The 15,695-nt window shown below is 41.4% G+C and overlaps 1 protein-coding gene across 15 annotated transcripts in view; it reads left to right on the top strand.

Annotated features, from left to right (window-relative positions):
* Positions 1–14,853, top strand: part of slmapa (sarcolemma associated protein a) — a 49,705-nt gene extending 34,852 nt beyond the window's left edge. For 8 of the 15 annotated variants that reach the window (XM_027167855.2, XM_027167851.2, XM_027167849.2 and 5 more), the window contains 9 exons: positions 2,435–2,539; positions 2,723–2,782; positions 7,404–7,529; positions 8,136–8,210; positions 8,498–8,803; positions 9,732–9,849; positions 10,101–10,272; positions 10,388–10,522; positions 13,141–14,853. In XM_027167855.2, coding sequence (XP_027023656.1) covers positions 2,435–2,539; positions 2,723–2,782; positions 7,404–7,529; positions 8,136–8,210; positions 8,498–8,803; positions 9,732–9,849; positions 10,101–10,272; positions 10,388–10,522; positions 13,141–13,233 — 1,190 coding nt within the window. In that variant the 3' untranslated portion in view covers positions 13,234–14,853. Of the gene's footprint in view, positions 1–2,434; positions 2,540–2,722; positions 2,783–7,403; positions 7,530–8,135; positions 8,211–8,497; positions 8,804–9,731; positions 9,850–10,100; positions 10,273–10,387; positions 10,523–12,305; positions 12,394–13,140 lie in introns of all 15 variants that reach the window. The other 7 variants (XM_027167857.2, XM_027167853.2, XM_027167858.2 and 4 more) reach the window with 3 other exon arrangements.
* Positions 14,854–15,695: the final 842 nt, after the last annotated feature.

Here is a 15,695-nt window from a genome sequence, read left to right as displayed (position 1 = left end):
GTGCTTGCAAAGCAACATTCTTGTTATCTTGCATACGGATACATATTCTTCTTCCGGACAAAACCTCAGCACGTATCTTGTCCTGCAGCTTTTGTCCTAGACCCATGAATGAGGTGTCAAATCGACCGGCTCATTGAGGACAGGTGTGCTATGACTTTTATAAGCGATCCAACCGATGATGTTCGCACAGCGGACGAAAAAGCGGCCAAATATGTCCCATAGACTTGAATGGGAAATTCCTAAAATTTCACCCTAGCGACAGAGTGCCGAGATTTGCCACGTGCAAGCGCCATTCACATTTTCTTCAGGAAATGTACATTCTAGTTAATGTTATTATTCTCTTTTAGTAAAGTTTCTAGCACATTGTCTGCACCTTGACCAAAGAGTTCTTCTGCTCTGACTTCACTTTCACCGTAATATTAAGTAACTAGAATGTACAGAAGAATAATCCGTATGCAAGATAACAAGAATGTTGCTTTGCAAGCACCATTAATTAGTATTAGGTTTGATGTAAGACTACAGAACCAAATGTTTAAAAAATAACAATAATAATAATTCATTTAAAATATTTGCCATTCACTTTGATGGAGTCCAAAGCACACGGGGTCGAGAAAACAGGCCAGGGACGTAACCTTTGTACTACATCATGTGTTTGCTGAGCTCCAGAGCAAAACACACAACGGTTAGCAGGCCTGGGAATATCATATAATTGGAGATTAAAAATCACTAGATATTGTGTCAGGGTAATATTTAGTAGGCATTATAGTTAGGGTTGGCTACCGAGAACCGGTTCTTATTCAGAACCGGTTCTGTTTTTTAACAGGAACCGAAACCGCACGGAATTTTTAAGTTGTGGTTCCAAACGCGGTTCCGATGCAATGACGGGCAAAGCGCTGGGAGCGGTCATTTTAAATAGCCACGTCTTACCTCATGAATATTAATTGTTTACACTGTTTACGGTCACGCAACCAAATTAACGCAGCTTACCACAGAAATCAGTCACTCGCACTGCTGTGCTGAGGTACGCTTTGTGTTAAACATGTCTAAAAAAAGTCTAAAGTGTGGATTCATTTCCAAAGCTACAACTATGGAGCAAATCTACCCCCTCTGAGAGGGTTTTCTCCACAGCTGGAGATACAATAAGCCATGAAAGGTCTCGTCGTCTCCCAGAGAAAGCACACCTTCATTTTTCTTCAGAAAAATTGCTAACTGTTTTGCTAAGTTGTAATTCTGGATGGATTAAATTTGATGTTGGATTTATTTAAATTTAAATTGATCTGAATTAAATTTCTCTGTTTAAAATATTTAAAGAGTGATTAATAAACACAAATGTAATTGTGCATTATTTTTCACATTTCTTTTTTTTTATGGAATCAGAATCAGAACCGTGAATCATAAGGCAGAACTGGAACCGGAATCGTAACCGGAAAATTTATTTTGATACCCAACCCTAAATATAGTATTTTTTTCGAACAAGCTTAGAAGGGAAAAATATAAAAATGAACAGCCCAGACACCAAAAATGAGTTGTTTTTGTTTTTCTTTCTTTTTTTTACTGGATATGAACCAAGTTTTGTGTCTGTGTTTGAATAATAAATAGTTTATTCTCCTCATATCCATCAGCTGAAGAAGATCCATCCGCCTGTAAAAATATTACCGTCTTTTAAAACTGCTGCTGCAGTGAACGTCTAAAACCAGCCTGTGATCATAACACACGGCTTTTTGCTCACGTTGGAGTGAAACATTCCAGGATTGTGAGGCTTTTACTTTTTTCCACCGGCCTGCTAACGTTCTGTTCCCTTTTTTTTAGAAGCGCAGGTTAAGATTTTCATGTTAGAAAAGTGTATCGGCAGCCAAAAACGTGTATTATGAGATCATTGCTTTTCTTTCCTCTCAGCAAAGTGGAGCAGTTCACGATCTGTTAGCGTTAAACGCTCACACAAGTAATCAGTGTTGAGACGCGACGTAACAGGACACGTGAGGAGATTTCCATCTTAGTTTCCCAAGTTTTTCGTACGGGACGTATTAATAAAGTCTTTAACTCTTTGGTTGTTGTATCATCTCTGGCTGCCACAGCACAAGTCATTGTCCAAATGGGTTTTGAGCCATGACTCAGAGGCGATCTGGGCCAATCCCTAAACAAAAGCCCAAACTATTTTAGAATGCAACAGTATCCCCCTCTGAAAGCTTGGCTTGGGCGTATGACCATGTGTGGTGAAATTCTCTCAGGAGTTAGAACGGTCAACAACAGGAGGTGTATGTTCTCACCAAGAAACCTGTCCGTATCTAATCTAACATTTACCGATAGACGTCATACCGTTTATTTCGCCCTATCTTCCAAGATAAGATCATAACCGATCAGATGACTCGTGTTTAAGATGTTGTTCAGTCTGTTTGAACTTGTTCATTTGTGTCTCCACCCCTTTCCATCTAAGTGGTGTCTTCCAACCTGCCCACAGAAAATGAGATAGATGCTAAAGAGTCTGATATGTCAGACACACTGAGCCCCAGCAAGGACAAAAGCAGTGACGATACTTCAGGTACAATATTGTTGTATTTTTTTTTTTATAAGATTTTATCAATCGGCCGAATGCCACTGTGTACGTCTCGCATTCAGTTTTTCCCCCTTTTAATTGACCGATTCTCTTTCTTCAGTACTTGAAATTAATACATTTGCGGTACTGTGTTTACATCATGTAATTAATTTATTTTTCCCCCCTTAGACGGACAAATGGACGAACAGGAGCTGAACGAGCCACAGAACAGGGCTTCCCTGATTAAAGGTACTTATTTATTTATTTATTTATTTATTTATTTTCTTCTACTTTAATTTTTGATATTTCCATATTTTGAATTTTACCCAAATCTACTGAGCTGTTTATTTAGTCATATTTCAGACTGTTCTGTCAGGCTTTTTTGAGGTCAGTGCGGTGGAACGTAGTCTAACTGTAACTGTGGTGTGACCGTATCCTTTGCAGCTATATATGGTCTCACACACCAGGAGCTGCTGAAGCTAAAAGCTATTCGAAGCTATTAACGCTATTCGAAGGTGCCATCCGTAGGCTTAGGACTTGAATGTGTAAATGTAAACTCAAGTAGTCGAGTATTAGTTTTGCGAATTCTTCTTTCCAGAACCTTTTGCCTCCTGTTTGATCTCCGCAGCTGAGCCACTTTTCCCCACAGCAGTGGCGCCTCAGGAATGTAAACCAATTAGAGCTCGCTTAGGCAGGAATGACCTCGAGGGTATGGACATGTCACGTACGTCCAGGACATAAGAATACAGGGATCAAAACTGCGTCACAGCTCTAAATTTTATTATTTATGGCTGTCACTGGACACTTATTAATGGAATCTGGTTTACATTTGCTTGGATTTATTTATTTATATGGCTCCATTATGTCATTACTTAGCCACACGTAGAACGAAAACGTTTCCCAAACTTTTACCTCCTTGTGGTTTTCTGTTTGGACCAATCCGGTCCTTGAATGACCATAATAATAAAAATTTCTACTAAAATATGTGAGATTGTGAATGTGGGTGATGAGGTTGTCAATCTAAGTGCAAATAGGCATGACTGGAAAAACGTGATGTTTCTAAGCTGGCGTTAAGCCCTTGTTAGTGTTTGTGTTGGTTCTTGGTTGCCACTATGAGCTCCTGTGGGACTGCAGAATTAAAAACTCTCCTCCTCCACCGATCTCGACGATCCGTCAGTTGTTTTCACCCTCTCGGGATTGAAAATTACCCTCCCGCCCTTCTGGAGATTTGACATCGCTCCAGCTCCAGTGTGACTAGGCTGTTCCCTGTCCAGTGCATCAAAGGTTCCTCATTCCTCTAGTCTCTGTTGAAGTCTCTGTATCCATGCTGCCACAGAGGAATCTAACACACGCTTCTATTCTAAACAGTCCCACTGACTCGTGCGGTGCTGTACAGCGTCCACCTGTCGCACAGTTGCCTTAAAAAGCCCTGACGCGCTAGCATACGAGAATGTATCTGCTAAACACGTGTCTTCTGGTTACTCGGGACCATAATTAGCGTTAAGGATCGTTATCGTACATCGTGATGATTTTCTCTAATGATTGCTGAGGCTACATGTAATTTCATTGGGGCTTTTAAGTTCTTAAAAGTCCTATTTTTAGCATTAAATATCAAGTCATAATTACACAGAAGTTTCCAAACTACAGCCTACCACCACCATTATTCAGACTGCTCCCTCAAGTCACGTTCACTCTTAATTTAAACCAGAAAATAAACTTCCCAATTTGAACACCGGGTGTCACTAGTAAGTTTATAAGCTTTAGAGACACTTTTTTTTTTTTTTTCCCCCCATTCAGCGTAATGGAAGCAACCAAGAGGTAAATATAGGATATTATATGAGCTGCCAATGAGTTCAAAAGCACGCAAGTTAGTTAGTTAAAAATCAGTCGCTTTAACAAAAGGTTAGATTAATCTGTTCATACACAAGCCTGGTTCAGACGGACCATAAAGTAATACGTCAACCCGACGGATTTTCTCTCCCTAAATGGCGCTCCCTCCTTTCATGTCATTTCAAGAAGATACGTCATCCCAACAGCAAATAATAATCATAATCGGCATCGTTCAAAAGGTCCCAGTCTCTTAAAACCCGCTTCAGAAACGCCGTCATTCAATTTTTAGTGTCTGTTCTTGAACTCCTAACTATTTTTGGCAAGGCAGGAAAAGAGCTTGTGGCCATCCGAAATGTTTTGCAGATGATAAGCCTGCGTTGAGATCACCACTTTTTCCTGTCGCTTCAATCCGGAGCTCATCTGTTCTCAGTGAGCTCATGTCCTTTAATGGGAGCTTGATAACAGGCGCAGGCTCTGGTTAACACACTGGGAGGTGCAGGGGAGGAAGTGGCCTTTTCACAGCCTCTTTGTGCTCCTGAACTTGGTGACAGACACAATGGCAAGCGGAGCAGTGGGGTGTGAGACAGGGACAACATGAAAAGCCTCATCATTTATGTGCAGCTGGAGTTTGGGTTTGGGCCAGGTATTCATAAATCATTACTAAAATCATTGGGGGTTTTACTTGGGTTAGTTTTTGCACTTAGTCCATAGAACTGATCTCTCATCTGTGTCGCTCTGGGGCTCTCGGTAGCCCTGGTTTGTTGCTGCTCACATGTTTTGATCATCGTATGAATTCTTTTTCCAAGCATCTTCAACCCAAAAGTTTCTCAAGGACAAAAAAAAAAAAAACAAGTAACTTTGAGAGTCTCAGTTGTTTGTTTAAAAGCTCAAACCGAAATTTCGTTTTTATTGCATTCACATATTGAAACATCCTGAGCGTAATTATTCAATCGATCGGTCTGATTTATTTTCAGTATTTTAATGAGAAAAGTTTAATAGAGATCGCAGTTTGTGTTGCGATCGTGTTCGATTTTATGTTCTGGTCCGAGCATACAGGAGATGCGTCTCGTGTGAAAATATACGCGTGTGATGTCGCGGTGTGTTCTAGCTGTGTGATGAGCCCCGGATAATCACTGTTGTGTAACTGTTGGTTTAAGAAAAAGGCAGGAATACTAACGAGCCTGAATCTGTCCAGGGTGTGTGGACCGAGTGTCCCGGCCCATGTTTATGTGTAGTCTCGGCTACTATATACAAGGTTGGAGATGACCCTTGGATAGAAATAACAGCAGTGAAAAGATCACAGTATGTTTGTGTTAAGTGCAGTCATGCTGTCAGTGTGAGTTTGACAAAAGGTTCCAGACAAAACTCCCCTGTGGCTATTCGGGAAGTGAGGAGTCAATAAATAGTGATTCCAGTGAACCATTTGATCAAAAGCTTTAAAGAAATTTAATGAATGAACGTGAGCACAGCAATGAGGACGTCGGCAGTTAGGGATTACACAGAACCAACATTTCTGTTGTTCTTATCTTTTGGCATGTCTTAAAGCCCTTTTGTAGCACAAGTGAATAGAAAGGGAACAGGAACACTGGGCTATTTCACCGTGTCCTTGCTCTAGTTCTGATCGGACTGCACTTCATTAAGACTCGTTTGGTTTTGTTTAACCCGGGCTTTTCCTAATTGTTTTCTGAGTATTGTGTATGATAGGATTAAGACTTCATCTGGGCCAAGTTGCTCTGAATACTTCCAGTAGGACCAAGTTAAGAGGAATTGTATTTAAACCACATTACAACATCCTGGCGGTATTATTAATAATGATATCTGTCAGCTTCATGTTGATCAGGTTGCCAGATTCGTGCAATTCCCCATAAATACAGTCTGTTTCCCCAAAAAAGATAACAGAAACAGGTTCTCGTGACATTCCACAACATTAAATATAGCAAATTTTTATTTATTTTTTTATTTTTTAATTAATAAATAACTTCAGTTGTTTAACAGGTAGCAGTGATCGTCTCCATGCATCATTTCGTCTCCAAGCTTCGTACCAGTAACATTTGAATCATTATTATGTCATAACAGCATTAAGTCTCTGATTTATACCAGGTTATCTAAGCAGTACTCCTGTGCACAAGATGAATCCAGCGATTACTCGTATAGCCTACAGATCACATCTCGCCTTCTCATTAAGGCTATGGCAGAAGATCAGAGGAAGGGAGTGTTTCTCGCATCCTCTCTCGGGCTTGAGAACGTGCCCGAGCCGCGTAAAAACCTCAACCTCTTTCGACAGGCGTCTGACGTAAAGTCTGATCACTCTGAGCTAAAATTGAAGTATGACTTCAGTGTTCACATCTGTACTGAGGCAAGCGATATTCAACGCTTTATAGATGGAGGTTTTTGCCAAAGCTCTTCATTTCTAGAGCACATGTAGGGATCACAAGGAAGGGCCTTATTTGTGGGGAAAGAAGACGGAAAAGCGAGAGAAGTGGCGAGGAAATCTGGTCAGCATGGCCACAAACACTTAAGCTAAAAGCCTGCTCCTGGAACTGTCATTCAGTGGGTTTGGCCTGGTGCCAGTGCAGCTCTCCACATAACACACCAATGTTATACTGCTTATGTGATGGAGAGTCATGCATTCTGTCAGGGTACATCGCTTAAGTTATCAGGTATCGGGTAGATTTCGAAGCGTCGGGTGCTGTACGAGAGGCCGAACTTTTGGATCGACTCTGTGAAAAAGGGAAAAAAAAAAACGATACCGTAATTATACACTATGTCTGAATATGCATTCTGCGATTTGCTTTAAAACGTGTGGTGAGATAGATCTGGCTTGGTGAGAGCAGAGATGTTTTTCTTGCCGTGTCTCAGATACATAAAATTGACTTCCAAAGATAAATGGATAACTAACCTGAGTGAAAGACTTGAATGTGTATGAATGAAATTCACTTTCTCGGTCAGTTTAGATCTTTTACTGTCAGTTGATTTTCAGCACCTTCTCATATATAACTGTAATGCTAACACTCTTCTGACATTTCACACTCTCTTGTAGATGAGCTACAGAGGGCCAACCTGGAGCCCAGAGACACCGAGCAGGTCATCCACAAGCTGCACAGCGAGCTACAGGAGGCTCAGGAGCTGGCCAACACCGGCAAGCAGAAATGTCTTGAGCTACAAGGTACTGAACTGAACCTTCTGGCAAAACAGTTGTTTTTTTTAAGCGCGGCTTCCATCGATCGTTTTTTTAGGGTTAACTGTTTTTACTCGTGGACTTTGCCGTAATTTTATATTTTTGCAGGTCCGGCTAAGAATATAATGATGCAAATTATAGAGACGTTTCAGCTAGTTCGTGTCAGCAAGACAGGCTTTTAGGGACGACTGGACAGCATTCGTTTCTAAAAGGTTTTACACGTGTTCATGGGTTCTGGTATTAATGAGTCATGTGTAGATCTTGTTCTTGGCTGTTTTTAGTAGGACATTAAAACATGTAAAGCAAGTAGTTTATTTTATAGTTATAAACCACTTGCCCAGGGGTGCTTTAAGTCATCGGATGGAACACTTTTTCTCATCGAGCTAAACCTCTCCGATTCATATTAGCAGTAATCTATCATACGTGTTTTTAATATTCTGTTTAAAGTGAGTTCAATAACAACTTTACTCCCCTTTATTTGGATCAGTTATGTAAGTTTAACATCTGTAAGAGTTACGTCTGCTGTCTGAGTCTGACTTTCTGGGCTGATTCGGGCTGCTTTTATTTATTTATTTTATCCCCCCTTTCTTCCAGCTCTGCTTGAAGAGGAAAGGAGAAGCAACAGGCAGCAGACGGAGGAATCATCTAAACAGATTCAGTACCTGCAGAGTAAGTGTGAATTTCAGACCCAGTTCTGAGGAAGGCTGCTTGATGAAATAATAGCGATCTTTTATTCAGGGCATTCAGTTGTTGTTTTTTTCTGTAGTAACAGATCTAATTCTCCATAAAGTTGTGGCAAAAAAGACGAGCCTGAATTCGTCATGTTTTTTTTGGACTCGGATGTTTTCCCTGTTGCAAATAATTTCAGAAAGTTCCATCGATAGATTAGGTGCACATTGAGTATTATAATAATTTGATAGTTTGCTAGCTAACCTTTTCCCTGCGTCCTCCTGTAGCTCAGCTCGCCAAGCTGCAGTCAGACATGGAGGCCCTGCGCGAGCAGAGAGAGAACACCATCTCCAACACACGGGACGAACTCTACAGCGCCCAAGAGGAGGTGCTCGTGCTCCGCCACGCCATGGAGGCAGCTATGGCAGAGAGGGAACGCGACATCGCCGCCCTGCAGGCAGACCTCAGCGCAGTCACGACTGAACTCGACAAGTGGAGAAAAGCGGCGTCCAAGTACGAACTGGAGATCGGCACCTTGCAGGAGAGCTTCAAGCTGCAGAGCCAGCACCAGGAGCGAGCCTTTCAGCTACAAGGTGACGATTCATTCACGATTCAGTAAAATCCTTGTTGTTAAAAATTCTTCAGTTCAAGTTACAATTTTATTTAGCTTTTCTGTAAGCTTTTGTTGCTTGTTATGTCCTAAACAATTACCAGTTTCCTGTGACTGCCGAAAGGAAGAGTGCGCCATCGAAATATTTAAAAATAAAGAGTTTATCAACATAATCGGGACACGCACGTATGTGTACAAATCATACATCACACACACTTCTGCTTGAGCAGTAGTCATAGTTAATAATAAAAAATAAAAAAACAATCCAGCATTGTTTACAATCTGAACCCAACAAAACTCCGAGCTCAGGTCTCAGGAGAACGACCCGGGTCAAACACAGGAGCACAGACAGGCAGACATTTGCATCACAGGCAAAGTATTGAGCTTTGTTTCCACAAACATCCATCCGGTTACACAACATTATCCAACAGTTAGCTCACACACGGTATCTATTTTGCTTTTGTCGAGGGGATCGGCTTCTTCATAGCATGTTTTACTGTCCAGTGTTGTGGAAACTTTCATTCCCTGCAGACGGGTGTCATCTGGTCAGCTGCCCATATTTCTTTGTTTGTTTGTCTTCTTTTTGTTGTGTGAGATTTAGCAGTAATGAATGGTCTGTCTGTCTGTCTATCTATCTATCTATCTCTCTATCTATCTATCTACAAAATTATGAATTACTTGTAGGGTTTAGCATTTATATATTAAGACATTGACTGATTTTTTTAACCTATAGGCTGAAAGAATACGTGGATGTCCGTACAGAAGGACATTATTAATCTTCAAAGTAAAAAAAAATAAAAATAAAGGACAGTATTGTAGGCTATTGAAAATGTTGTTATTGACAATAGAACCATAGAACCATATCATTGGTCCCTGTAGTTTGACGTTGTCTCTCTGCCCGTCTTGTCCAGGTGAGCTGGAGAAGTTGCAGGCCGAGTGCTCGACCCTGCATAGAGAGTGTGAGGCTCTGCGCTTAGAGAAAGTGACTCTACTGGAGAAACTGCACCAGCTGGAGGTGGAGCTCAGCAGGTCAGTGTGTGTCATCAGCTTGTCTCTTTAAAAAGCTGTAGTTCAGAGAGAGGATTTCAGATTATGGTGTCTGTGTAAACCGTATGCCCTTAAACATGACATGCAAAATTCTAAGCGCAAGCTAGTACTTTGCAATAGAATGCTAGTTTTTTTAATGCAGATTTTCTCTCGTACCTTGCTACGAAAGTGAAAATAAAGACAAATCCCTTTATTCCGACGAGCAGAAGGTAACAAAGCGTTTTGTTGTGCAGCTCCAGAGAGCAGAGTGCCACTCTGAGCAGCAGTCTGAACGCCCTGGAGAAGTGTCAGGGGGACCTGGAGAACAAACTGGGTTCCATGCAGAACCAGCACCAGCAGGACGCCTGCAGGCTGAAGGTGGAGCTCAGTCAGGCCGAGAGCCGCACCAAGGACCTGCAGAAAGAGGTGCGGAGAGTTTATTATTGTTTGCACTGAATTACCAGATTTTAGACTACTGTTTGGAGAAACTCTCACATGCGTGCTCTCTCTCCCTCTTTCTCTCTCTCCCTCCACCCTGCAGTATGAGGATACTCAGAGCCAGCTGTCAGACCTGCGGCGGAGGTATGAGCAGACAGAGCAGGAGAAGAGCTCCATTAATGATGAGCTGGAGCAGTGCAAGGTCAATCTGAAGCTGCTGCAGGAGAAGGGCAAGAATGTGAGTGCACACATTTCTCATAGTGCGTCCTGTCTAGATCAGGTCCGTGTGTGTGTTTAAACAGCAGGTCACACGACAAGATGTCTGTGCCGTTACCAAAACCGATGCTCAGGATAAACCGACCGTAACTTGCCTCGATAGCGTATAAATAATGGAAACGATTCCGCGCTCAAAGTTCGAGTACGTACTGAAGCTACAAGATGCAGTGGCACAAAGTTACAGCAGGGAAACCACTTGGCTAGTTAGCAATCAGAGTGTAGAGATGTGGAGCTGAGAGAACCGGAATTTACCAAAGATAGCACTCAAAACGTGAGAACCGACCAGTAAGCGGGTTAAAAAACAAACAAACAAATAAATCTTTATCGCGTGCTATTTTTAAATATTAATTATAGAGTGATTTCAATCTGGATTTTTCCTTCACTCGTGCGGGTTCTATTTAGCTCAGCGCAATTATTTGTTAAGCGCTAGTTTCCTTCTTGGACCACTTTATTGTGCTTGCACTCCTTAAATGAGCCATTTAAATGAGTCATTAAATTAACAGATTGAACTGTTGTCACGGCGATGGAGCCTGTGACGTCTCTGCTTCTCGGTCCCAGTCCATATGCTTTAACTAACCTCAAAAAAAAAAACCTGGCATAGTCTCAAATACCAGCACGTTTACCTCGTCAGTGGAAAAGCGTTCTCTTGGAACTTTCGAGCTTTTTTGAGAGAGACGTTTTTTTTGTTTTTGTTTTTTTTATAAAGTCTTTCTGAAGCTCCCAAATCTGACGCATCTTCCTCTGAACGAGTGTATACGTATACACAGTGTCGAATAGAAAGAAAAAGCCTTCTGCTGTCCTTTCCTTTTTTCGTTTTGTTCAGTATTTATCTATCTATTTATTTATTTATTAATTTAATTTAATTTAAGCACCATACCGATTTCCTCCGACGTGAAGCTCTGTGTCTGATGGCAGCTAATTAGCCTCCGGTTCTCAGGAGCTTCTCTCTACACTGGCGTCAGCACAAAGCCGACATCCTGCAGCTGTAGCATGAGTAAACGCTTCAGCCTCAAACTCGGGTCACGTCTAGGAAAACCGATTTTGTGCCATGTGTACAAACCTAATAAGACTCCCCGAGAGGCACATATTTAGACTTTACCTTTCAGTTAGAGACGTCCGACACAAGCGTTCTTTCCTCTATATTTTCCCCTCTCGTCCTGCCAACGTATTCCCTAACAATAAGCTACACAAAGCTAGAGATCACTGCTTACAGCATTAAACAGTTCTCATATCACTAGCCACACACCTCAGTGCTCACGTTTGCTGGAAAGTCACACAGCGCTCTTTAAACCGGAACCTTAAAGGACCTTCCACCACTTTAGCACAAAACATCTGAGGCTCATCAGACAAAGATTTAGACTCTAAAATGAATCCTTTCATTCTCGCTGTCGATGATAAAGTAGTGGAAGAAGCCTTTAACACGGCTCCATTTTCAGAAACGTTTGCAGATCATTTGATTTATCTTGTCTATGAACACCTCTCTCTCTCTCTCTCTCTCTCTCTCTCTCTCTCTCTCTCTCTGTCCTTGTTGTTTATGTCCTGCTTCTAGATGTCGAAATATATCTGTTGCTATCAGACATTCGGTAATCCTGTTTGTTTTAATGTTTTTCTGTTGAACCGATCGTTTTGAGTTCTTCCTTTTCTGTTCCATTTGTTGTTGAGTTTACAGTGCGCCCCGTTTCAGACCCGATTTGTGTTTGATTACTTTAAAAGTTGATTACTGTAATATCCCTTCCCTCCTCTAGCCATCCATATTGCAGCCTGTCCAAGCCATTTTCATCGGCCTTATCCTGGCTTTGCTGTATTGGTGCTTCGGCCAAATGTGGTAGAAAGGTACACAGCGCTCCTGTCGAGTCCGTGTGTGTGTGTGTGTGTGTTCTGTTTTCCTCTCTACTGTTCACCATCCTGTGTATCAAAAAATGCATGGCCACAAAAAAAAAACAAAAAAAAAAACAAGCATTCTTTTTCCTCACTCATGCTTTGTCTAAAATCCCTTTTTGGTGCTTAGCAACATTTCGGGGGAAAACTAACCTTTTCCTCGTCCACACAACACCACCTACTAATCATCCCTCCATTATTGTCTGCCTTTGCTTGGAACGCTACCGGAAGTGAAACTCTGCAATAGGGATTGTGGATTATTTGGGCTTTTTTCCCCCCCCTTCACCCTATGCCTATTTATTTGTTTGTTTGTTTGTATATTTGTTTTTATTTGTTTGTTTGTTTGTTTAAATCAATTTATCAATTTTTTTTAAATCATATTAAACACTGCTTTATTTTATTTCTTTCTCCGAAATGAAAGAAGGCTGTGTTTGAGTTGAATGATTTATAATGGCCAAATCGCTCTGATGGTAGTTTGCTCCGTCTTCCTTCATTCATTTATGAATGTCTTACTCTATCCGTTCATGCTTTCTTCTTCCAAGGTGTCTTCCTCCCCCCACCAACACTCTCCCTCCCTCTCTCTCTCTATCTCAGTCTGGTTCTCTGTCCCAGCCAGTCCCAAAGCTGTAAGAGCTGCTCGCTCTGCCGTTGTCATGTAAATGTTGCCGTTAACGCCGCTGCTGTTTTTCGTCGTCTTTTCAGAGCGGTTGGATGCCCTGGATGCCGGTGGTCGCCGTCATGGTTGCCGTGACAGCAGTAGTGCTGTATCCAAGACTGTCCAAGAGCTCCTCCTGAGGCAGATAACCAATCACAAACACAGCATGGCTCACTCTGTCACCCTAATGTCATGTTTTAATCCTGAGGTCAGGCCTGTTCTAGACTCTTTACCTCCAAATGTGAGAATGCAACTCCAGGGTGTCCAGCGTGTGACTGTATAAAGTGCAAATGTACATATTTTAGAAAAAGAGGGGGTATAAATGGTCTAACTTCTATTATAGATGAAATAAATATATATATGCTTTTTTTTCAGTTAGATGGGAATCTTGATCAATAAAGTGGCCTAAACTAGGCTTTTTTTTTTTTTTTCCTTCCTCATGGGTACCAAACGTTTTTTGCGTTCACGTTCAATGTGTGGTTTGCCATGTTAGATGTTAATGTGGTATTCCGAATAGATGCGAAGCCAAATTATAATCTTAAAAGATTGGGCACAAAGAGGTGAAGTGCCTGATTTAACTACCACTAGATAAGTGTAAACACTTTTACACACACACACACACAGAGAGACACATTTTTGTCCTGACGCTCCACTACTGCGGTGTTTCATTCAGTCGAAAACGTCTGGAAATCGTTCAGTCCCGTGTGCCGTGATTGTGCGTTCCAGTCGACCTCTTACACAAACGAGCAGCACAGTAAGGTCGTCATACTCTAGCGTAGTTTTCTTTGTATCGTGTACTTTAAAAGGAAATATCCTTGTGAGAGACACTACAGGACTTTTCTAATTCAAATCCGTAGAGATGTAGAGACTCCGTGTCATTGTGACGTTATGAAAAACATCAACTTGGGTAATATTGTAGCTTTTAAGAACACGCTGTCCTGCCATTGGGACTCTCTCTCTTTCTCCCTCTCTCTCTCTCTCTCTCTCTCGTTCTCTTTGTTTGGAAGATTCAGGCTCGTCAATGAACGCTGCGGTTCCTTAATCGATATATACAGACAGTTTTACAGTACCTCCTGAACAAGGCTCTGGGATCTCGCTGCCTTATCTGTAACACGGAGATCTTCTTTTACAGAGAATTAGTGAAGTCTGTGTAAAAAAAAAAAAAAAAGTGTAAGGGGGTTTGCATTCTTTAAAATGACTACTTTCATTGAAGCACAGTAATACAGAGTGGATTTGTTTATGGTGTAATTATTAACGGGTTAACGGGAACGACGGAACGGACGGTGTCGAACGGGTTGAACAGTGTGTGTGCTGGAGAGAATAACCAACGATTTATATTGTGTTGGTTCACGTTTTTGTCTGCTGCGCTGTAAATAAAACTCTCGGTCATGAAACAAATGGCCTGACGTTCCACCTTGTCAAATAAATGTCCTTTTCTTTTATCGTTTTCGAGTTACAAATGAACAAAACATCTATGGGAATAAAAGTAAATAATGCAAAGCATGGTGTAGCACAGAGAGGTTCCACTCTGAAAGTTCCCCAAAGCATCAAAAGTCATCTCTGGGCACTTCGGCTTGGAGAAACTTGTCTTTTTCTTTCTTTTTTTTTTTTTTTAAGTATCAGACATTAAAAGTTCTTCCTTCACACACATCTAAGGCACGATAAGAACATCTGACCTTGGCATTGTTTGTAAATATGTATGTATGAATGTATGTGTGTAAATGTATATAATATTCACAAAATAAAGTTGAATATCAGTGGCACTGATCACGTCAAATGTTCTGCTGCAGTCCGTCGGCGAACGAAACCTCGCTCACAGTTTAGCATCTTTTATTTTATTTTATTTTATTTCTTTTTTTTTCTTCTTCTTCTTTCCACCACACCAGTTCTTATTGTTTGCTCTGACACTTTTTTTTTTAATGTGTCTTTTTAGTCATTCACAACACAATGCATGGTTGTTATTCACCTAGAAGTGTTTGTTCATGCAACTTAAACGAACACGATTGGCCAAAAAAGGCGTCCTGTTCGTAGCTCGAACGGAAACGCGACGCGATGGAAAACTAGTTTGCAGATGTAGCTTTAAACATAACCGTTCAGAACAAACTGCAAAGATTTCCACCACCCGTTCACTTTAATAGGAACGCCGGCTCAATGCATGGAATCACACTAATGCAGATCATCATTCACACACAAACATCAGAGTTTGGAGGAAAAGTCTGATCTCTGTGATGTGACATGGTTGTCGGTGCCAGATAGGCTGGTTTAAGTGTTGCAGAAACTGCTGATTCTTAAAGCTTACGCAAATTGAAGCGGAAAACATCCTGCGAGTAGAAGGTCAGCAGGCTTGCTGAAAGATTGACCTCACTAGAAAAGCCAGAGTCACTCAGATAAGCAGTCTGTAACCGTGGTGATAAGAAAACCGTCTCGGAGCTAACAAGACCCTTAAGGTGGATGAACTTCAACAGCCGAAGACCACATCAAGGTCCACTGTGATCAGACAAGAACAGGAATCTGAGGCACAGATAGTGACATTTAAAGTGATCTGCTGTTGAAGTCCATCCACTTGTGCATCCCGAGATGCTTTTCTTCTCACCATAGCTCA

The sequence above is a fragment of the Tachysurus fulvidraco genome, chromosome 2 (assembly GCF_022655615.1).
Source record: "Tachysurus fulvidraco isolate hzauxx_2018 chromosome 2, HZAU_PFXX_2.0, whole genome shotgun sequence".
Lineage (NCBI taxonomy): Eukaryota > Metazoa > Chordata > Actinopteri > Siluriformes > Bagridae > Tachysurus > Tachysurus fulvidraco.
The sequence above is the reverse complement of the archived record's forward strand: the minus strand, read 5'-3'. Positions and strand labels throughout refer to the sequence as shown.